Source organism: Hyposmocoma kahamanoa, unplaced genomic scaffold (genome assembly GCF_003589595.1).
Source record: "Hyposmocoma kahamanoa isolate Upper Pololo Valley unplaced genomic scaffold, ASM358959v1 62, whole genome shotgun sequence".
In the NCBI taxonomy this organism is placed as follows: Eukaryota; Metazoa; Arthropoda; class Insecta; order Lepidoptera; family Cosmopterigidae; genus Hyposmocoma; species Hyposmocoma kahamanoa.
The window spans coordinates 7,607,405-7,632,145 of NW_020653850.1; the positions used below are offsets into that span (position 1 = coordinate 7,607,405).

The 24,741-nt window shown below is 34.5% G+C and overlaps 2 protein-coding genes across 2 annotated transcripts in view; both read left to right on the forward strand.

The window, feature by feature from the left end:
- Positions 1–13,959, forward strand: LOC113229746. The gene is made up of 4 exons (XM_026463428.1): positions 1–261; positions 4,156–4,583; positions 9,205–9,590; positions 13,722–13,959. Exons 1-4 carry the CDS (start codon positions 243–245, stop codon positions 13,957–13,959), a joined length of 1,071 nt encoding a protein of 356 aa, XP_026319213.1. The 5' UTR covers positions 1–242.
- Positions 13,960–15,864: 1,905 nt separating this feature from the next.
- LOC113229475 overlaps positions 15,865–24,741 on the forward strand; it is a 115,642-nt gene continuing 106,765 nt past the window's right edge. Inside the window, exon 1 of the mRNA XM_026463074.1 lies at positions 15,865–16,105. Within this exon, the coding sequence (XP_026318859.1) occupies positions 16,012–16,105 (94 nt within the window). The 5' untranslated portion in view covers positions 15,865–16,011. The remainder of the gene's footprint in view (positions 16,106–24,741) is intronic.

The window sequence follows — 24,741 nt, forward strand, 5'->3', positions numbered from 1 at the left end:
CGCGCGCCGGTCTCGCACACTCGCTCCTCGCACCACATCGGTGACACACGCTATCGACATCGAGTGCGAATATTTTCGAGTGCTACCAAATTTGAATTTAAAAAGTGAATTAGGAATACTTTTTTTTCTTTTCGCGCGTGTTTCCCAGCCAGTGTTACATTCTTCCGTTCACGTTTTCGGAAATCTGTAAAATCGTGTATGAATATGGACTTGCTTGAAGGAACTACATCAATGCGTTGTTCATGGATGTCTTTTTAACCGGTGCGTGTTTTTTTTAGTTTTAATATTTACAATCTGTCGATTATAATATGAGTTGTTTTATAAACATTAAGCGTCAATTCGGTAGTCAAAAAGTTGCGTCGTTAGAGGGTAGTGTTTACGTTCACAACTGTCAATTTTATTAGGGTTATTTTTTTCGTGTTTGTTAAATAAAACAAAAAAATAGATTAAAATTAAATTTTAGATATCCTTTTTTATGTGTTTCCATATGGATTATGATTTCATTGCATTAAAATATTAAAATATCTATTTTTTTTTTAATCTAAAAATAAAACCAAACTTTCCGCCTTCATTTATTTTATTCAAGCTGAGAATCTTGACTGAAAAGTTCGGAATTCTCGCAAAAAAAAAAACAATTTAAAAGGAACAACCGTCAACCGTGATAATGGGACCTGTAAAGGGCCCGAAACGTCGGTTTGTTTGAAAAAACACATACATATATACGCGATTTAAATCCGGAAAAATAGTTTCATTTCCTATGTGTAACAATCGCGAAAACCTAAGAACTCGATAAATTTAAAAGGAAATTATTATAAAAACAAACGCTTATAATGGCCAATTACAAACATAACCACTTAAATATTTCGTAACGAACATCACTCATTTCTTAAAACCGTTGCAAGCAAAATCGTGATCATTTTTGGAAGTGGACAATAACATATCGAGAAAGACATATCAGCGCTACGTGTGTAAATGAAAAACGCTCACCGTCGGCGATCGATCAAAAGAATACTTCGCTGAATCTCGCTACCACGTCATGCGATACTTGGACAAAGTTTTCGCATTCGGTAGAACTTATATTTACTTCTGTCACTTACACTATTATCCTTGTCATAAACAATGTATTTGCATTTTAGTAACTTTCGATATATTGGCACGTAATTTTTTTTTAAATATAAATTACGCTGAGTTTGCATCACAATAAAACTGAAAATAAATAAGTATATAAAAAGCGCTTATAGGGGGGCTGTAAATCTCGTTTCGCTGTTTTTTTTGTAATATCAAGTGACGGGACGAATAAGTCGTGCGCCTGATGGTAAGCTACACGCCTGTCAATAACAGTTGCAGTGCCACTCAGAGCTTTACATAGCAAAGATCTGAGGGGCACTGCCGCTGCGCCCGTCACCCTGAGACATAAGTTGACAAGTCCCATATGCCTGTAATTTCACAAATATTTCAGATATAATAACACAATTTCGCTAAAAATGGTTACTACGTTGTATATGATAAGAACGGCAGTATTATCTTCGACGAAACAAAGGTTTTGCTTGCTTTGGTTTTGTTTTTCACAAACATGTTTCAACTAGATCCGCTAACTCGATTTAATAAACAAAATTGATTAAAGAAAATAATGCAGTTGCATTAATAGAGTTCCATTTTGTTGCCATTTTCTTTATATGACCTTTTCAGAAAAAGATAACGCTGTAAGTAATCAAACTTAGAACTATTAATAGCATCAAGTTTACATAATCCAACGCACCTGATGATTTCATTTACTGGTTGCAACTACTTTGTTACACAATAACATAACATTTTATTGTTGGTCCTTATAAGTTATTTTATTACATCTGTAGTTCAACTCGTGTTATTTAATTAACTATAACGTCTTGCATTTATAACAAATAATCATTAATAATTTATTAAATTAAATTATTAAACTTTGCATCTAAATACTTATGCAGGTAAAAATAATTATAATTGTTTTTGTTTTTAAACACGTTTTGTATATAAAACTGAAACAATAGTGCGCGTCTGGGGAAACCCCGCAGTTACCAAATCTTATCATATAACACATTCCGTGTTGTACTCGCATTGTCTATGCACGCATTCGATATAGTTAATTTAAAACGCTACTGAACAATAGCCTTTAGCCCAAAAACCACGATCAAAATATAACGTACACACTTTCCTCAAACAGATTCCCTACCAACGGCTCTCGATCGAAAATCAGAACCCTGTTTGCGCTCAATACATTTTATATTAGTGACTGTAAGAAGTATGATAAACGACAAGTTATTTATTAAGTAATATTAAAGTAATTAAACTACCAGCAAAAAATATTCTACCGAAATGTTCATAATAAGGCATTGAAAACAAAAACAAATGAAGCCAGTGTTAGAGTATGGCTATTTTGGCATTATTTAACATACATTAAATTGTCAACGACACGGATTGACCTAATGATTCACTGACCATAAACTCGTTTTATCCTCGTTTGACGTAAACCAAGGTGTCTATATCGGTCAGTTATTGTGATAATCTATTTGTTTTTTTTTTCTAGTTGCGCGTTCGGTATTAAAAATTTATAGTTTGCAAAGAATGTCGAATGCTTCGATCTTTCTTTAACCCCGTCTTTTACAAATTTAAGTTTTTGTTTAAAAAAACAAATAAGGAAAACATCGCTTACCAAATACTTAATAATATGTTGTCTAAACTTATAAAGTTCTAAGTATCGATTCCACAAGTCAAATGTTTATGGCAGATACTTAGAAACGTTGTTTTAAAGGAACCTACTTGTGTCATACTTGTATAACTACAAAATTTCGTCTAATCAAAGTCACTGCGTATTCTTTTGTTTTAAAAACCATCCAGTGCTATATAAAAGTACTAAAATTGCTTCTTGAAAAGATAACTTTCTACGTTTTTAGCACCTGAGCCGGACAAAGCCGTTTCAATGTTGGTGGTTCTCCTTTAAAAGTTTGAAAACGCAGAGAATTGCGAGTCTCTGTTGGAACATAAAATATGTTTTATGACTCCGTCGCAAAACATCAAAAACTTCAATAAGATTCACACGTTAAATCGAACGATGGCCATATTTTTGCGCAAGGCTCCACAGGATAGGTGTGACGTATTTGCTAATCTTCTATTGTGTTAAAATATTATTGGTGACACTTCAATTATCAGGCCGTTAAGCTCTGTACTTCATTTTCATTTCATTTCATTTTCATTCCTTTTTTGTCCTATGACATTTATCCTATATTGTCCTGTATTAGACTGTAGCAGACTACTATAGTCTGCTACAGTCTAATACAGGACAATATAGGATAGAAACACGATCCTTGTGGAGCACCTACCACCTACATTATATCTCAAAACTCGTCTGTCAGGCCGAAATTGATGAAAAAAAAATCACGTGCGCGTTGCATCGACGCGTACCCCAACTCAGGTTTAATGGTCGAGAAAGTGGAGTCGAGATGTAGATCGCCGCGTATACGTAGTGGGTGCCGTGTTTACGATAATCGCGAAGCTTATTATTTTTTATGTGAGGTGGCTCCCGTCCTGGAGTTAATGGGAAGGCACCGGTCCCACAATTGGAAACTTCTCATTGCAACGTTTTATTTCCTACAAACCCTTGCACTCCATAAGAACTTTTATTATCATACCAGTAACGTTGTCCTTGCCAGCTGCTTTCAGAAACTTTTAATTATTTAATTAGTATAAATATATTTTAGTTTTATCCTAATATCTTCTTGTATCAATACTGTACAGTAGTGTAACAACCTCATGACCGTATAATCTAAGAATTATACTTGTCACCAATTTTCACCTTGCCCTTTTTCGCAAAATTTTACACCTCCGACATCGTCATCGGATGTGATTGTCAGTTCCTTTCCAGACACCATATCGTGAAAATTAATCTACGTAATGATAACAAATGTACAATATAATACACAATGTATGTCAATAGCTTCTTTGTCTGACTTTATCGCTGTAGCTCATTCAATACTCGTCTAGTTGTTGATGTTGTTATGGTAGAATGTTTTATAATTTTTCACAGCATATAGGCACTTTTAAAGCGTTTAAATTTTCGCTTTTCGTAAAAATAAAAATATATCAGAGTGATTAAATCTTAATAGTGATTGTATATTGTTCCAGGTTCGCCCAAAAAGCTGTTGGTAGCTATATCTATAGTAGCAATAATAACAATGTGCATAATACCAACTGAAGCTCGGAGCGTCGAGCACAAGAAACGTCACGACAGGAATCATAAGGGAACCACCAAAGACATGTCAAGGCGACATAACAGAAAGACAGACAGCATGCTACCCACCAAAGAATCGATGAGAAAACCAAAAAATCCTAAAGCCGAATCCTACACTACTGAATTTAACAAAATTATGAGGAAAGTGAGAAACACGAAGAATCACTATACCAACGACTGGAAACTGCTACAACCCGACTTGCAACCTTTCAAAGAAGTTTCCATGCCACGTTGGCTACCAACTGTCAACTTCGTCGATATCCATTACCACAATTATCGACGAGCGCGACGAAACGATACCTCCTCTATTCCTGAACGAAAAGTAAGTACCTACTTATCAATCAATAACTAAATCATTAAACTCTAGGATTTACTTACCTGATGAGTTCATTGGCGATCCTAATTTGTATTAGTCATGCCGCGACATGTCACAGCAAGTGTTCAAGGAATGGTTTCGGTGAATTCAATAACGCAATGTTTTGGATAAACTGTATTTAATATTTGAAGTGAATTTTAAACGTCTGACAGTATAATTATTGCGGTCGATCACTCCGGGGGTCGGGAGAGGTGGTCCAGCCCATCTCCCTGTCCCGTTCAATGTTTTTACATTATTTTTAATTTATTTTTGCTTTATTTGAGCAAAGGTTCCCGCGTGCATTAGCTCAGCTCGCCGCCTCGGTCGAGGCTTAAATGAGGTTTCGTCGAGCCAAATTACACGTGGCCAGCTTTTGTACCACGTTTATTTACTTCACATTGTACTTAAGGGCAATAACTAGATGCTCAAGCCCTTAATTTCCAGCACCGCTTCGCATTTATAAATCGGTGTAGTTTTAAATGTTTTACAGCGGTTTATAACGTTGATATGGCTTCTCTCGGTTTCATTGGCTTCAAACCTTGATTTTATTGACATCTTGAAAGTAGCTTAGCAATATTCGTTAATGAAATATAAACAAACCAATTATTAAGTTAATCAAAACGAAATAACATCAGCACCTTTTAATCTGGATGAGTTATGTTGAAAAAAGCCGCTGCCCACATGATACGGCCAATGAAAAGCGACCTCAAATGACAGGCCGTTCGCATTGTTAGTTATAATAAAAATAAAGAATCGGGCGAATGAAAGAGTTCATTTAAGAATGGTGATATATGAGGCTGAGAAGCTGCGCGGGAGCCGGTTAAACGATTCAAGGAAATTTGCATAGATGGACAGCGTCGATTCCTTCGTCACGCAAACCCGCACTGTAGTTACTATGGTACATTACCTCTTAACTTATGGTAAAGAAATGATGGACAGTATTAAAAGTTTTCCGAAATAAAACGTTAACGTGAACGTTATTATCCGATATATTAGTATATAATAATTGAGACATCACATAACGAAGTTCAAAATTTAGTAACACGTCTTTATTTATATGATTGTCAGTTTCAAGTGTCAATACGTAATCAATATCAAAGTAACGAGCGAGAATCATATAATTTATGCGATTGTGCGTTAGAGCCGCCTCATACTCTGACATAATGAGTCGAACGAGTTGTTTATGGTAATCATCGGGATTATCGATTCTTCTTCGCCGCCTTCGTTCATAAAATATAAAACACACACGAACCCACTAACGGTCTCCTAAGCTCTTTTATTATTTACCGAACACACATCTGGACCGCGACTTTCTATTATGTATTCATATTGGACACCCACTAATTAGTACACAAAACAAAAGTTAATGCGACACGAGACAATAAGTGTGTGTGCATTCGAAGTGACTCGTGCGCTTACACATTACACTGACTCAAGAGCACTGAACATTAGAGCCAATCTTCGACAAACTCAAGAACCTTGTAGTGCCTTAATGTGTACAACGACGAATATTAAATATTTCATATGTAAGTCTCGACAGTTCGTCAATGTATGTCCACTTAAGAAATTCAAATATTTAACATTGGGCAAAGGAAAGCGTTAGAATTCAAGTGATCTCAACTCCGCTTCGGCTTAGTTGACTTACGAACAATTTAAAAATTAAATAATGCTCCAATGAGACGTTAAAACAAAGGGTTTGAGCACAGAACTGAATGGAAGCGCTATTCGATAAATTTATTTTCCATTGACATTGTTTAGTTAATTTTATTTGAGCTGCATGTTCTTGTTTTGTTCGTTTCGCTTCTGCTTTTAATTTATCACAAACGATAGTATACCACAGAAAGTCTGTAAAAATAATGCAAGAAATCATCCATGGGCTTTTCTTAACCCTTAGTCCGATGCATTCCACAAGTTCGACGCTTTCACGCGCCAACGGCTTAACCGGTCACTTGCGCTAGTGTTTGTCCAGTATTTACGATTTAACAAAACAACACGAAATGTTAAAAACACATTATTTGTCCAACTGAGACGAATGTGAACTTACGATTCCGACGACGCGCATTTGTGTCCGACACGTACGCGACTAAACTTAGTGCTTTGAGGCAAACGTATGGTGCATTGTCGGGTTTTCAGTCTCTAAAGGCAGCCTTTAATACGCGGCCATATTTGCTCGCCAAGCTTTTATTGTGGAGTCGACAGTTTCTCCCGTACCACAATGGTCCACCTCGGCGACCGACTAAATGGTTTTATGATCCGTAAAAGAATAGCTATTAATTTTTCGCAATCGGCAATAAAACGCACGCAACAACCGCCGTTTAATATGCGAAGCTGCTAATGCGATTTGAAAAAAGTGAAAATTGGTTATGAAACGACTATAAATTTCGATTAATATCCCAACGTCGTGTAATAAAATTGGAACTTATGTAGAATGCAAAACGTGTAGGTTATGCATGTGATGCACTTTTCTCGCTGTGACGATACATTTTCCAATACATACCCATACAGTCGACGTTGTGTCATAAGAGTAACTAATTAAAAATAACAATTCTAGTATGTGACACATTTATAACGAATACTCCAAAGTAACCGTGTAACACAAGGTTAGAGGATTCATATTATGAAATATGAGTCAGCTGTTCATGAACATTAAGGAGAGGAAGTATGGGATGTGATATGCGATTCCTAATAAACAAATGTCGATTACGTCTGGTGTCAACCGGCGGACGTCGGCCGACCGCGGCGTTCCTAGGGTTAATATATTTCGTGGAACAATGATGGACAGTGACTTCATTCATTTAATTCTCTATTACGTATTTTAAATGCGTTTTCCTGAAGTGTTACTCAGACAATTAAAATTTAATTTTAACTTTGTTTAACGTCTACTTCAAGTTATGGGGTTTTTTTCGGACTCGTTCTGTTATATACTTTTAATTCATTTTCAATTCTAGTAAATTTTAATTGTAATTTACATTTCATAAACAAAATTAATTTATCTTAAGAAATTCTCATTAGTCTAAATGAGGCGACAATAATTCCGCAGAATTCAACACGAGTTGTAAGAATGACTTAGGCGTTTTAACAGGCTTATAACTATCGGTAGTAGAAACCGGATAGTCTAGTAATCTTTATTTATTCGTATTACCGTCATTACATGAACTGGCATTGTCCTAGGACCGAACTAGACCTTATTAATGCTGTATTGCTGTATACAGCGTGTCGTTTATACAACATCATGAAGTCAAAAATGACATCATTTACTTAAAGCACAAACAAAAACGTATTTTGCTTGAAAATTTATTATTTAATATTTATTATTTCAAATTTCAAGCAAACCTGATATAACACAAATATAAATGTATTTTAAAGCGAATCACCCTGTACATTATGCTCTATTGAAAGTACTTAACATATCTACTATATTACAAATACTTAATCAAATTTACGACAGTATACAGATTAATATTCAAGTACATTAAGTTGATGTTACTAGTATCATGCACTACAATTAAATAATACTACTATATAATCTTTGTAACGGTGCGAATGCACAAAGTTATGTAGACATTTACAACTGTAGATTTATACATATTGTAATAGCTTAAGTGGTCTTAAATAGTAACAAAGAATATATACGTACCTATAACCATAGTCTTTATTCTTAAAGTAATAAAAGGAGTTTGTAATAATTATCCTATTGGAATAGAACATTTTAAATATGAAAACTTTCTATTCTATATTTAATTTGATTCGCCTTTCTTAAAACCTTAAATGAATATTTTATGTGATCTCGACACGGGTAGTCGACCACAACTCGCTCGAAAGCTCTAGAAATTAAACAAGAAATCAAATACCTATTGAATTTTACAACTTATCACATTGCTCGCAGAAAAACTGGTGAGCGTTTGAGTTGCGGCAAATACAATGACAACACTGAAAAAGATAATAGAATATTAAAGCAAGGAAATTTACAAGCCTCATGTGTACAAAATAATCAACATTTCTGCTAGTATGTGAAACCCAACAGTTTCTTAAATGGTGTCAAACAAATAACTATGCTCAACTTCAAAGCTAGCATCAAAGCATCTTCGTAATACTGTGTAAATTGTAATGCCGGTTGAAATCACCGATCGCGCATGCCTGTACGCAGCCTCGACACGAATCCTGCGCACTAAACCGCCAGTAACACTAATGCATTCGCTATATTGGGGACAATAAATTTATTTACTACGCAATATGAGCTTACTGTGATACTTAATCACCTTTTGTAACTTAAAAGTTACAAATTTAATCCATGTTTGATATCCATTAATAGAATCTGACAAGGGTGGATCGTCTTGCCAGCCTCATACGGTTGGATACATAGTAAGGAGCTCTCTTAATACCTGTAGTTTTACTAGAACGCCTTGTGGCATTGACAAACAATCATGTTGGTATTTCCTTGTATAATACTTGTAGTTCCATATGCACCGTTTGAATTTTCATTAAAGTTTTAATATTCACGGAATACGGTATCTGTTATACAATTTACTATAATTTTCCGTATTTGAAAATTCGACATACGACTAAGTGAAATTTTCTTTTGTTTCAGTATGCCTACCAAATGCCAAAACTCTACAAGTCACTGCAAGACTTCCACCTTCTCTTCCAGCACCTAGAAGCCTTCAGACTCAATTTCCCTGATGATCCCTACAACACCTACAAGACTAAACGAAAAGAGATCCTAAAAAGGACGATTGGACATTTATACAGCACCATACAAGAAGTAAAAGACAGTATGTTGGATCTTAAACTTAACATAACCGTTCCAGACAGGAAAAAAACAAATTTATCTCACTTGAATTTGGACGTGGACTCAACACAATGCTTCAAGAACGATTATCTAGCTTTTAGAGCATATGGCAACATGCTACAAAATTGGTATTTAGAACTCAGATGTAAGGGGGAAAAACATGTAACTAAAACAATGTGCAAACAGTATTTTCGAAAATTATCACAGAGGAGAGATAGTAAAACTCCTAGTTCGACAAAACGGCGAGGGCTCGCAACGTAATGTAGGCTTGGCTACTTAATTTGGTTAAGTAGCTCGCGACACTACCTCGCTGCGACTCCAAAATGCCGGTGATTATTATGCGACAAAGAGAAGTGTTGAATCCATAGGCATCCTTTTCACGGTTAAGCAGTAACTCACACCAATACAGCTTTAAAGTCTTTATCTAGCGCAAATTCGTTCGTGTATGGAAGCCTTTGTGACAGCTCCGCTCTACTGGTGGTAGACTTTGACACTTACAACCCAGTCGAATCGCCAAGCGATTTTTAGTGTTCCGGAGGTCCTTGTCTTCGGGATTTGCTATTTAAGAGGCCGTGTATATTAAAAGAAACTGAATTTCAGTTATTGTGCACTGAGTTTTACATATTAATTTTAATGTGAAGTGGTATATTATTGTATTTAATCCATATTGTTTATTTTCACTAAACATGTAAATCATTAAAATGAGAATTAATATAGTAAATTATAATTACAATATAAGAATGTGATATTAACAACACGTAAATTCACAGAGATTCAATTTCACATTTTTTTAGTCATTGCCATTATGCTATTCAAACGATGTTAAAATTGCGATAGATTTTGTAGGGATCGACAATGGGTCGGCAAAGTTGGATCAATGACAGTATTGACATGATAAAAGGCAGAAACTATACCTGCCTTGGGGAAGCAAAAAGATTTATTAAATTAGCAACCACTTTTTTGTGGAATCGGAGTAGCAAAATCACGACTACCTCAGAAAAGTGGCCAGCTTGTCGGTTTTCCATTGGCTACATTTCAGAGACTGTGCACAGCGCACTTTACACTCTAGCTTCACCACCACCGTTCCTCCTGGAGTTGACTGGAAAATCCGGAATACTCCATCCTTATCTCATTGATACACCATTTGTACGCGTGAATAGGCATTTTTTTAGACAAACGCGTGGCATCGTCGTGTGTCTAGTTTACTTTTTAAAAAGTACCTATGTACTTTATAGATTTTAATGATTTTGTACTTATCTATTTATTAACTGGAATTAAAGAAAATTTTTGTGTTCTATATTAATGTAGGAATTTTCAATACGACATATGATTTCTGTGTCAGATTTTGCAATCAAAATGAACGCATTTCAAGATTTTTTTATGTTTTTGTTTAAGTATAATACTTGCGTGATATTAAAATCTTGAAAATCGTTTTTGTTTTTCAAAAGAATCTAAAGAAATCTAAATGTACAGCTGAAATAAATTTACATTCTCCTGATCTGAAAAAATAAAAAAACTTTAGTTTTTTTAAGGTGCGCTCTCTTTAGAAATGTAAAAGTCCAGGACAAATTAAATATTTTTGATAATTAAATAATGGGTAATTATCTGTGATATTAAGTATTAGTTAGTGAGGATTAATTTATTATTTTTTTTAGAATTTAAGCAGTTTTAAGTTCCTCCATTTCTTCGCATCGTGTAACTCTGTTAAAAAATTTGTTGCTTCCTTCAATCTCTTTCAACATCTCATTTTATTTTAAGGTAAAAACTTGAAACTACTAAATTAAAGTTTAAACGAGAAAGACTTTTAGCCTAAGTTATTAATTACTTATTTATGTGTACTATTACTATATTAGTAAATGTCTGTAAACTGTATCCTGCGTCCTACTTGTTGTACATAAATTCTTTAATCTAATAGAAACTATTTTGTTACATCTACAATAGTATTACTTGAAAATAAATAAATTAATTCGACAAGGCATTTTTTGTTTTGTTTTTCAACACAAACCTAAGTTTTTAAACACAACGGAAACACTTAACACCTATGTTTATATGTAATATTTAAAAGACTATTCTTTGGAATGGAATATACAATACAGAAAGCTCCTGAATGGTTATCCAATTAGTAAAATAGACCTAGTATTGAAATATTTAATAGGCACAAGTAATTTATACCTGTAAAAGTAAACTACAAAAACCTAGTATTTTTTCAACAAGATATCACACTGCTATTATAATAGTGTCGTAACTCAAAATTGCGGAATTGAAAAAACACAGTTTGAAAATTAAAAAAAAAACGAATGGATCCTGTTGCGAATAACGTGACTGATTATTTTAATTTGTACGTAATACTTAATTATCCATTTATAAACGAGAATATGATAATATTTTTGGTTTCATTCAGTTTTTATTTAATCATGTTTTCTCAGTTAGACAATTTTGAATTACGACACTATAAATACAACAATTTCTGCCCTCGTATTACAACTATGCGTACTTCATACAGCAGTTTTGCCTTTTTTAATCTGAGGGCAGAATATTAAATATTACAATATTGTAACAGTGCGATTTAATAGTTACACTGCCCTCTACCAGATAGTAGTCACACTACGTGAACTTGTACTTTCGACACAGTTTTCAACAAAGTTTATCTACTCGACGTTAGATGGCGTTGTAATTAATTTTGTTTAACGCCATCTATTTATGTGAGGAAATATCACATAACTTATTCACTGTGCTGTAGTGTCACAATTTTCTGTTAGATAGCGCTACTTAGCTTTTTTTAAACCTGGACTTAGGACTCATAAGGCAGTGTTCATAGTGGGTTACACACGATGCGCTGTTTATAAAAAAATGTTATAACTAGAGCGGCCGCTGTTAACCACGCATGTTACGATTCTTAAAGCAATTTTCTTCGAATTTGCAGACAAAACCTAATTACTTTTAGTTATTAGCTACCAAAGTCACTAAAATGGTTAACAGTAGATGTATAAGATACTTAAATGTAGGATACTTACCTTGCCGGAGAGTTGCTGACAACAAAATTATATTATATATAATTATAATAATAATAACTTTATTGCAAATAATATAGAAACAAGTACAAAAGTTGTGCCTAGCTTGCAAACTAGAATACCCTGTAATGGGGTTATATAGATTATTTCGCAAAGAAAAGTTATAACAATGTCAGTAGTACTTTTCTTGCCGTAGTGCTTATATTGTATCAATATAAAATATTCAGTGTATGTAAATCATTGAATTTGGTCAGTACAGTGTAATTTGTGATTGTTTATGTGTGTGCCCATGGGACCCGCGACACAAGTTTCCCTAGTTTGGAGCTATGTTGAGTGTGTGCGTTATTATTATTATTATTATTATTATTTTTATAGAGCGCACCGAGGTACCCCATACTATCATATTCTAATATTTCATTTTACGGTAAACACTGTTACTGTCCATAAAAGAATTAAGTTAGACTAGAGTTTTTGGCACATTAAGTACCTAACTGTAGTTAGGTACTTAAGTAGTATACGTGGGTAGTATTATATCATGATTTTATCTGTCCTTTTTAGTGCGACTATAATCTCGATCCACAAAGCTCAGTCGATCAAATATCAGTTTCGTGTTGTTGTGTTGTCATAAATTGAACTGTTTCATTATTTGAGCTATTGTGAGTAGCGATCTATGTAGATGTTGACACTGCGTAGGTTTGTACCATGGTGTGCCTGTCGCTTTGTGCTTAAATCTCTTTGCAGTGTTTTTTTTATGATAGTAAGTGACGAAACGAACTAGCGTGGGCCTTGTGATAAGCGACACGCCTGTCTATAGACAGATAACAAATGCAGTGCCACTCAGATCTTTAAATCGCAAAGATCTGAGTGACACTGCCACTGCGCCTGTCACCATTTTTTTTAGTAATGCTCACATCTCACATTACTGCTCGGCAGCAGAATTACTTAATGTACAGTACTTTTCTGGACGAACTCTTTCACAAGGTGCTCTACTGCTACAAAAAAAATGTCCTGCTGGCGGAGAAGCATATGAGCGGGGTTGGCTAGTGGATGCAAGCTGTATAAAGTCGCAATTTATTCTCCTTTTCTCTGATTACTGAAGAAGAGATAGAGGCAGATCATAACAAAGGGGCGCAATCACGAACGGTCTTGACATGATCTTTAAACGAGAGCTTTCTATCAAGGGCAAGTCCGAAATCGTTGATCGTATTTTCCCAATAAATTTTGCAGTCGATAAGGTAGATAGGTGAGGAGATAGAAGTCCTCAACCTTTTGTAACCAATGGCACAGGTGTACATATGAATGCAGATGGAGTGATGCGAAACATAACTTGGGTCAGTACACTGAGCAGGACATCGCAGTGTCATCGACAAAGAGGGACTATCGCTATTATGAGGAAGATGAGAGGCGTGGAAAAATGTTTGAGAACGTTGTTGGAAATGCTATCGGGGTTTATCCTGTCCAATGCTCTCACAGTATCAGTCAGACATTCGACCTTTTCCTTGACCACGAATGCGAGGATAATGTTAAGTCTGTTAAGATCTGAACTACAGTGAATGCGTAAGTTCCTTGAATTTCTGATGGGTAGGCTCACCAATACAAATTATCCCTCGATTTTAACGTACTTCATCCATGCAGATTTTTAGGTCTGGCCCCCAGGAAGCTGCGATTTTTGTCAATGGGTAGGAGTTATAGCTATATATCTAACTGCCTCCGTGGCCGAACGGTTACCATGCCGGACTGCCACGCAGAGGTCCCAGGTTCGATTCCCGGGCCGGGAGAAATATTTGTATGGTCTACATTTATTTCTCTCGTGAGTTTGGGTGTAATTTATGGTTATCTATGTGTGTGACCATGGCACCCGCAACACAGGGTTTCCCTAGTGCGAGGCAATATTGAGTGTGTGCGCTATTATTATCATTATAAGTACTAGAGTGTCCATTAAGTTCCTTATATCGCAAACATCATTCAAAATTTGTCAAAATTATTATAATAGAAATACCGGATCTTAAATTTAGCTTCATTTATAATTTGAGAAATGCAACAATCTATGGCAGCGAGCTTTAGCTGAAAATAATGTATTTATTGTTGTTTATGAATTGTCGCTGGAGGTCTTTCACATTGTATTCAAATTACCTATACAAACAATAAGTTTGGTATTTTAAAAATGTATTGGGACCCATCTTAGCTACTATGTTTATTCATTATCTTTTTTGTTATTTTCAGAACTTAGCAACACATAAACGCAATAAAACAATTTCTAACGCTAGTTACTTAAGTGTTTATAAAGTAAAAAGCGTTCACGCATATTCCTATCAAAATTATGTCCATTTCTTTATCAGTCACTTAGCCATGAAAATGAGGTTAACGGATTTTTTTTCATTCTTCATCAATATCACGCTCTATTTCCCAGCCTTATTGACTGATTGTTAGGACAAACTGACATCATAAAATGCGTGTTAAGTAAATGAATTTTATAATATAATTTTAGTTTTAGAATAATCACGTAAGTCTTTAAAAAACAAATGAGCACGCGTTTAGTATGCATGTATAAGGTAGTAAAAAATAGAGTTTACGTAACGAGTATTTTAGTAATTTGTTATTCCTAAACCACCACTTTTAGTAATATGATTGTACGTATTTTTATATGTTATTATTATTACGTATGTTATTATAAAAACTAGTTGAATTGATAAGTAGGTTATTATTTGGTGTTGATATTTCTGTGGTAGAGTTTTCTGTACAGATATGACCCAGGTAGGTACTACCGAGTCATCTATATTTTCTACGACAAAATTAATTGCTTTGTTCGAGATATGTATGAAAAGCCAAGGAAATACAACACGGAGATTTAACATCTTATATTCCAGGACTGGCAACGCTTTTGCGATGTTAAAGGTACTAATGTCCACTTGCCCTTAACTTAGGTATGACTTAAACCAATGCTTTCAATGCAAAAGACACTCTTAATACATTGTGTCAAGAGTGTCTTATCAATTTAATATCTAGAGGCAGCGGCGGGCGGTTACATTTTACCAACTGGACAGTACATTTCTAGTTTTGGACTCTATACCTTAAAAAACACAAACAAAAAACTGAAGCGAACTCACGACCTGAAAGTTTTGAATGATTCATCAAATGATTATCAACCTTTATATTCCATCTCGAGTGGATCACGGATCTCCTCAGTGGAAACACCATAACTTAAAGAATAACTTAGCAGTATTAATTTCCATAATTACGATTTTATTTGTAAATATTCTGTGGTTATTGCTGTGACGATACGATTGATCTTATCTTATCAACGCAATGTTACCGCAACAAAGAAAAAGGTTGAAGAACCTCAACTGATAAAACTAAAGCTCTTGTACGTTACTGCAGCAACAGTTGCGTTCGCGCATAAATCGGTTAGAAAGTATCGACGACTGCAGTAGGAGACAGCGCGCGGACCGCGGTACACGCCAACGGTGCCTCGGCGCAAATGTTACCACGACCACGCGGGAAATAGTTGCGTCCGATTGAAAATAAGAACGAAATCGTGAAAAAATTAAAATATATAATACATATTGTTGAATTACAATTCGTGAAGATATTAAAAATGAGTGCCAGTGCACGGATTGTCGCCATCCTTCTTATGATTTCTGCTACTACAGCTGTTCCTGCGGGAGAAACGAGAAGAACTCTGGCTAATGGTATGTTTGTTTATTCATTGCACTTGAAACTAATTACTGTTGTAACTCAAATATATATAAAAAAATAGTGAAATTAAGAAAACGCGATTTTAAAGTTAAAAAAAATATAGAAAGGATCTTATTGCGAATAATGTGTTATTAATTATTGTTTATACAAAATATTTAGTCATCCATTTTTAAATGAGAATAAAAATTTATTGATTTCATTTTGTAAATTATTGAACTTTCAAATCGTGTTTTCTCGTTTCCACAATTATGAGATACGACAGTATATCGTTTGGATAATATGTTGTTAATGAAAAAAATCTTTTTCATTATTACACCTACACCTTTATCGAAACAATAACAATGACAGCAAGTCTGCAGAATGTTAACGTAGGACTAAATTATAGGTCTACTTCGTTTGTGTAGGCTGAATAGTACCAAAACTTAAATTTCAAACTAATAAGTGAAGTTTATTAGAGAACTAACGCCGAACGAAGGCTATTATAATAAACGGAAAAAGAAATACTAAGTAAATACAACTAAAATACAAAATAACCCTGAAATTAATTTAGCAAACAGGCGTTAAGGGAACTAAAACGTTTTACAAAACGAAAAAAGCTGTTACGCAATCCGCCCCAACGATTGGTCGGATACTAGTTGCAAAAGCAAACTTTTAAGCAAATTTCATGGTGAATAAAATTGAACTGCACGCTTATAGGTGACAATGACCTACTGAAAATGAGACGATACGCTTCATTTGGTCGCGAGAATAAATTAATACTTTACACAAAACGTAATTATTGTTTCTTAACTTTTGTAGAAAGATTTCTAAGACAATGGGTGAGAAATGTTACCAAATATATTAAGATTGTTGGTAAATACTATTGTTTGCCTCTTCTTCAAAATTACAAATCTGCCTTACAAGTTATTAAGTATTTAATTTTGTAACTCTAATTTTGGTGTACACCTTTTAGATACCAATATCGAATTTTTTAACATTAATGCTGTTAATACACATTACTGTTTAGATTGATTTCTTAATCGCGAAACGCGATGTTCTTTAGTTATTAATTAAATTAGACAATATCTAACAAAGCTTTTCAAATATTTGAAACAATAATTATATGTATGAAAATAATTTTGATTATAATTCAAGTAATAACCACAAATTAAAAGCATGCTAATGTAAGTAGCTTAATAACTATGAAATATGGTCATAAATATGTATGTTCCTATACTTGTACCCAAATGTAAGTTACGTTCTGTTTAACCATATCATGTTGTGGAAATGTACACAATATACTTTGTACTTGATACTCTTAAAAAAGACCACGTCAATACTACCATGAATATGATATGAAAAGACGCTAACGCGAGCTGAGGACGCGACAGAGATATATGTACGTATATCACCAGTGTAGCTCCATTGTTTGTTCCTTTTTCGATAGAGGCATTTTCGAGACGAGACTTGTTTTAAGTCTCGGGAATATCGAAACTTTTGAGACTTAAATCGCTTAATTAATTATAATTAAATTTAAAAATGTACTAAATTTAAATCCGTTTTAATATTCTATATAGTAAGGTTTATGTAATATTCAATCGTAAAGATACTCGTCTAAACTACGGAGTCGCCAGGGGCGAATACTTACCAAGTGAAGAATGGAAACCAGCAAATTGCTGAGGATTTTATCGTTTCTTCGTCATAGATTTAAACTTTTTTTTTTAATTTGTATATTCTTTGTTAAAGAACAAAGTCTTTTTTACTTATTCAAAAATTTTGAATATCTACTATGGGCTTGAACAGTCTTTTTTTATTCTGTTTACTACGAAATGACAATATAGTAGAATGGAGCGTCGTACAATCTGTGAAGACTGATGAACAGTAGTAACAAATTCAGGTCTTTTCTATCTGAAACTGTCCTACACGCACTTTGTTTCTTACGCGACCACTATAAAAATGAAATAATAAGTTTCATTAGTAATTTTTCATTTTATAGTTTTAATTAATGTAGAACTCAGTTAAATATCATGTTTTATTATTATCCAAAGTGGGTTTCTTACAACGTCGTAGGACAAAACTACTACGTTGGTGGCTTTATCCTACAATGCAGTAAAACCATTTCCGGAAACCCGGAATTCGAAAAAAGTAATGAATTAAAATTTGGTGGTTTTGACATCTCTAGATCACTCCTCGTAGCTGTATGTAGACATGTATCTATGTATGTGGAACACCTTTTTTCGGCCATTGATAATGACTCCACATTCACATTGAGTTCAATTACGCTCTCGTAAATTTCCATACCACATACTACCGGCTGGCAGCGGTACCATTGTCGCCTTTCTTGATTTAACTTTAAAGTTTTAAGATTGAGTGCAAAAACGTTGACAAATGTTCTTTTTTTTAATCTATTTCCCAGACTTAAAAATAACTTTAAGTGTAGTTACATAAAAACTTGTTAAAAATTCCATGATTCACATCCAAAATCTTGTATTGCTTCATCCTAGCCGGTTACAGCAGCGACTGCTTTTTATTTATCATTTTATTTCTATGCCTTTAGATAATATGTCCATATATGTAGGTTCAGTTTATTGATCTTAGATATTATTCAAAATGTCCCAATTTCCTAAAGAATAGACAACGTTGCGTTAGATATAATGACAATCTTTTTGCAAGCCTTTTGTTGCACTGAAATTGGCACAAGTATTGTTCAGTTTAAAATAAGCCATAAATCGGATTAACTTCTTTACCTTAGAATTCCTGTGTTGTAATATGGTTAGCTAACGAAACTATTTCGTATTTTTAACCGACTTCAAAAAAAAGGAAAAGGTACTCAATTGGACTTTATTGTCTCTCTCACACACTCTCTCTCTCTCTCTCTCTCTCTCTCTCTCTCTCTCTCTGTATGTGTGTGTGTGTGTGTGTGTTGTGTGTTTGTGTGTGTGTGTGTGTGTTTGTGTGTGTTTGTGTGTGATTACTCCGACATTTGTGAATCGATTTCGGCGATTCTTTTTTATTGGAAAGGGGGTGTTTGAGCAGTGGTCCCACTTAGACTTGAAGAAAATATTCCGCCTGTAATCCCAAAATGAGTAATTAAAGCACTTGTGTTATGGAAATGGGAAACAACGACGGTACCACAAACACCCAGAATCGAGACAATATAGAAAAGTTATTTTTTGTACATACTCCCATACTCCCGGCCGGAGATCAAACCCGGGACCTCAGAGATAGCGACAACATGCAAACCGGTATCAAGCCACTCGACCTTGGAGATCGTTATCATCAACCCATTTATACGACCCTCTGTTGAGTACGGGTCTTCTCTCATGCGAGGATTTAGGTCATATTTATGTGGCATGTATTTAAATTATCATTTTACATTTGAAAAAGCAGCCGGCAAAAAATCCAAACGGTCATCTTTAGTTGATTGTTCTTTTTTCTCCGACACATAAAATAAATCAAATCAATAAATTATGTTTATTGTGTTCTGAGCTAAAGAGCTAAAGTTTGATATGTATAAATTAACTTTTATAGTTTCATGTTGAGCCTCAAAAGTAAGACAAATGAGTATTAAAAAAACCTGAAACTATGTTCAGAAATGCAAGCAAATTGGTTTCTAGCACACGCCGGCCGCTGCCGCGACACGCTCGCTTCGCTCGCTCGGTTCATGCTGCTTACCATATACTAACATAACCTACTGAATGGAGGGAGGGATATGAAAAAAGAGAATCAAATATTATTTTTGTCTATCAAATATTAATTTACTATGCTTAAACATAATGATAATGTTACCTTGAATACAGATCATTTATAATTTATCCGTAGATCAACCAATGTAGACGGAACAGTTAATATAATATCAAACATAAAAAAAAATATTGTAAAAAAAGTGCACATTTACTATAGAACAATTATATCTTTGAGGATCAAATAATATTATTCCTATTTATATATTTCATATTCATATGTTATTGTATTCGGAAATCCAATTTTATTATTTTGGCAATTACGTATGCTACGTGTTCGTGAATTGTAATAATATTTAAAAGACGAACCGTAACGAAGGCAACAACTGTCGACATTACAAAACGCCACAATCTGCAGTTGGTCATCAAATTTTACTTAAAATCCGCACAAGGACTTCCTTTGCCTAACATTGCCTAATTGCTAACCTCTAAAGCTACAATGGAAGGTTTATACTTAATACTCGTGGTTTTCAACCATTGTTGTGGACGGAACCGTTCACTTCCGAACTTTCTTGTGTAACCACGTGAGATACTTCGCGGCTCACTTGTGTCTGTGTCGTAATTCGAGCTTTAGCCTTTTGTCGTCACTAGGGTAATCTTTTCTGTCCATCTGGGTCACTATTCTACATTTCGAGTCTTTATAGTAATCTAGAACGTATACGTTTTAATATTGACTCTCAATTATTATAATGGCCACAAGTAACTCGAAGGTGTGACATATTAATTTTTTACTCTTTGATTTTAAATTTGTCATTGTTATATTATGTAATTTGATAGTTTCAAAAATGTTACTTTTTGATGTGGAAGCTATCCATACCAATTACCTGGTCACAAACTTTAACTACCTCTGTGGCCAAACGGCTACCATGCTGGTCTGCCACATCAGTCATCAGGTCCTGAAGGGTAAGGGTGGTAGTGTAATTACAGGCACCTTTCAACTTGTGTCTCGGGGTGACGGGCGCAGTGACAGTGTCCCTCAGATCTTTGCGATTTAAAGCTCTGAGTGGCACTGCAACTGCTACGGACAGACGCGTCGTTTACCATATATGTAATTAACTACCTCCGTGACTAACAGGTCACCACGCTGGTCTTTCACGCAGAGGTCACGGATTCGATTCCCGAGCCGGGAGAAATATTTGTACGGCCTACATTTATTTCTCTAGTGAGTTGGGGTGTAATTAGTGGTTTCCCTAGTGCGGGGCTATGCGTGTGTGTGTTATTATTATTATTATTATAAATATAATAGCAACGGAATTCATCCCAGTGCACTCAGACCAAAACGAATTAAGAAAAGTTCATTTTCCAATTGGTCCTACCGGAAGTCGAACCGGGGAAATCTGTATCCAGCACCCGCAGTGCAAACCACTGGTCCACCGAGGTCTTCATTAATATTGAGAGAGAGTTTAAAATTTTTACACCATACTGTTTATTGGCCACACAAATACATAAATCGTCAAAAACACGGAAAAGAATTTAGTTATACCAATAATATTAAGCATAGCGTACAATTCTGAACTCTGACCTCTGCGTATGCCATATATATTTGGTTTGCACGGCACTGTTGTTAAGCCTGAACCTTCCTAATAGGGCTACGGCCACAGTGGTGCACCGAACCATTTAACAAGAACGCACAAATCATTCAATTAGGAACTGATAATGAACGTAAATTATATTATGACCATACCTGACTAATTATAACTCTCTTATAAAAAAACAACTGATACTTTTCCTATGTTTGCACAGGACACGGATGTAATACGAGTATTATATGGAATAATCTCAGTACAGAAATATCTGTAATGGAAAATGCGTGAAATCCCCTAATTTGCCACTCTTAGAAGAAAAATATTTTCTTCAAATTTGAATCTTAGTAGCAGTGGAGCTCCTTGTGAAAGATTTCGTCCAGAGGAGTACTGCCACCTTACCTATTTCTGCCGCCAAGTAGTAATGTGCTGATTACTGCTCTAGTTTAGAAGGGTAAGGGTGCTGGAGAAGTTGCAAGCACATGGGACTTGTCAACTTATGTCTCATCTGAATGGCACTGCAACTCTTGTGGACAGGCGTGTCGCTTACGACATGTTCGTCCAGTCACTTGGTATTATTAAAAAAATAAAAATGGAGCCACTACTGAGGTACCCCCTTTCCAACAAAAAAGGACCATCGAAATCGATTAATAAATGTCGGAATAATCGCGTACCATACACACAAAAAGATAACCGGAGAAGGTTATCTTTTTTAAAGTCGGTTCAAAAGGATTTCCACCTAACCTAACCTAACAATGCAATCATTGTATAATAGAGAGGATAGAAAATAGAGTCAAACTAATACAAAGTCATGTGATAATTTCTTATAAATCTTTAAAGCTTATAAATAATACTTATATAAGTTTACATTCGTGCAAAAATCCTTGGTATTTACACACATCCGACTTTCCTTATCATATTGTCGCCCTTTTACAGTTCAACAACCTGACTTTAAGGGTCTTCATGTATTGACATGAACTTTTTACGACTGCACGAAAACACGTCTCTGAATATGGAATGCGCTTTATTTGAAGAAAAATGTGGTGAATGTCGTTGCTTTATTGTTATTGAATGGACTTGCATATAAATTATATTTTTCGATTTATTGCCTTTACTTACTAGAAGTTAATTTCGCTTCCTGTTCTTTGCTATGATTTTCCCATGGATGAAAGTAAATGATGTAATTTCATAGTCCGCTTTATCTAAAAAAGTATCTTTTAAAATTTTCAAACAGTAAATGGTTTTATTTACATTAAGTATGCTATCGAGTTCTTAAGTTTTGGCCATTGTTACACAATGGAAATTAAACTATATTTCAGATGTAAATCGCGTGTATAATTATGTAATATCAGACTTATTGTTAAGAGGTTGACTTTACCTTTACTTGACCATGGGACCTGTAAAGGACCAGAAACTTTGGTTTGTCTAAAGAACACATATACGGATCCGAAAACATAGTTTCATTTCAATAAAGGATGCATTTTCTTGTAGTATATAAACACTAGTAGACACACGGGATTTTTCAACTTGTCTCAGGGTGAGGGACGCAGTGGCAGTGTCACTCACGTCTTTACGATTTAAAGCTCTAAGTTGCACTGCAACTGTCACGGATAGGAGTGTTGTTAACAACTAGCACGCTTGGTCGTCCCGTCACTTGATAAAAAAAGAAAAATAAGTATAATTTTTTTTTTATTTATAGCAACCCGATCTTTTTAATTTCTACGTTTGTCTAAAGTATAGTTTATATTTATGCGCTCAAATGTATTTTCTTTCTCTTAATGGTTATGTTCAAAAGCACGTCAAGCTTGACGCTTAAGATTTAAATCCAACTCTATGCCGGTTACGACAAGAACGGTCTAAAGTACAAAGTGTCAACCTTAATGTGCTCTTGACAGTACCTAGACACCACAGTCGCTACTAACACATTATAATTAAAGTATGCTAAACCAGAAAATAACAATGTCATTTAAACTAAACACAAAGATCTTACAATTCCGTTGTAATTTTTAAATAAACTTTATAAAATATGCACTCATTCATTCGTGGAATTTTGCATAACCTTTTTAAATCGTAACAATTGATATGATATTATTCTGCAATAATTAATGCCGTCATAGCAGGTGTATGCATGCACTTCAATGATAATATAACAATTTAATGATATATGATACAGCACGTATAGTTTACCGTTTGAAATTCGCTTCTGTTTCTTAATGCAGATTTGTGACGCAAGTGTTTGTAAATGTATTGAATCATTTTCTAATTTCGTTAACTGTTTCATACAATATATTATAAGGAAATTAATCAATATGTTAAATTGTTTCTTTGTTGTAGATTGCCTTGCGATTGATAAATTTGTTATCGCTTAGTGTTATGTGCTCATTTCACTCTTATTATTTGTCAGAACATCGATTTCTTCATGTGTTATGACCAAGAATGGAATAAGCGAAATGTGCCTTCAAGGCAGTAAATACACATAGAGCTGATAATACCTCCCTCTGAAATCCCTAAATTATTCTATTGTATATTGTTATATTTTTATGTAAAGCAAATATTTATAAAAAGATCGAACAAACACAAACAAAAGTTTCTTCAATCCGCCTGGACACGAACCAGCGTCTATTGCCTCAACGTGGCTACCGCTCCGCCAACTGAGCTACGGGTCGAGTAGATTCGCAATTTTTTGCTTATGAAACTTAAATGAAAAATTTTTCTGTTTGTTCGATTTTTGTACCCATAATTATAACAAAGTATTTAAAAAGTGGAGTATTTAAAAAAAAGATAAATATCTTGGTAGTAAAAAGTCATGATATTCAATAAAAACAAAATATACCAATTATTTAGCAATAAAAATTTTGTAGTGTGGTAAAAGGTGATGACATTTTTTTTAGCACTTAAATGAAACACGTGCTTAATGTTGACACGTCGATTTATACTGATCCCAACTGATCCCAAACACAATACACGCGTATAGGATTAATATAAAATAACATATTAAGAAAACTCTAAACCTAATTATGAGGTATGTTTCACTGCATCACTGCAATTTTACATTTTATTTGTAATCATTCCGAGACCTCATTTTGCAGTATTATGCACTCTATGTGTATCACTCAAAATTTAGGTAAAATACTTTTAGGCAAGGAGACAACGCTTTCTGTTTTTTAAGCAGTAGACATAGTATAACCACCTGTTCGATGATTATTTCAATAAAACATTTATTACACCTATTTTATAATTTTTTATGATATTAAGTGACGGGACGAACAAGTCATGCACCTGGTGGTAAGCGGCACGCCTGTACATAACAGTTGCAGTGCCATTTTAATCGTAAAGATCTGATGAGCACTGCCACTGCGCCCGTCACCCAGAGACATAGGTATA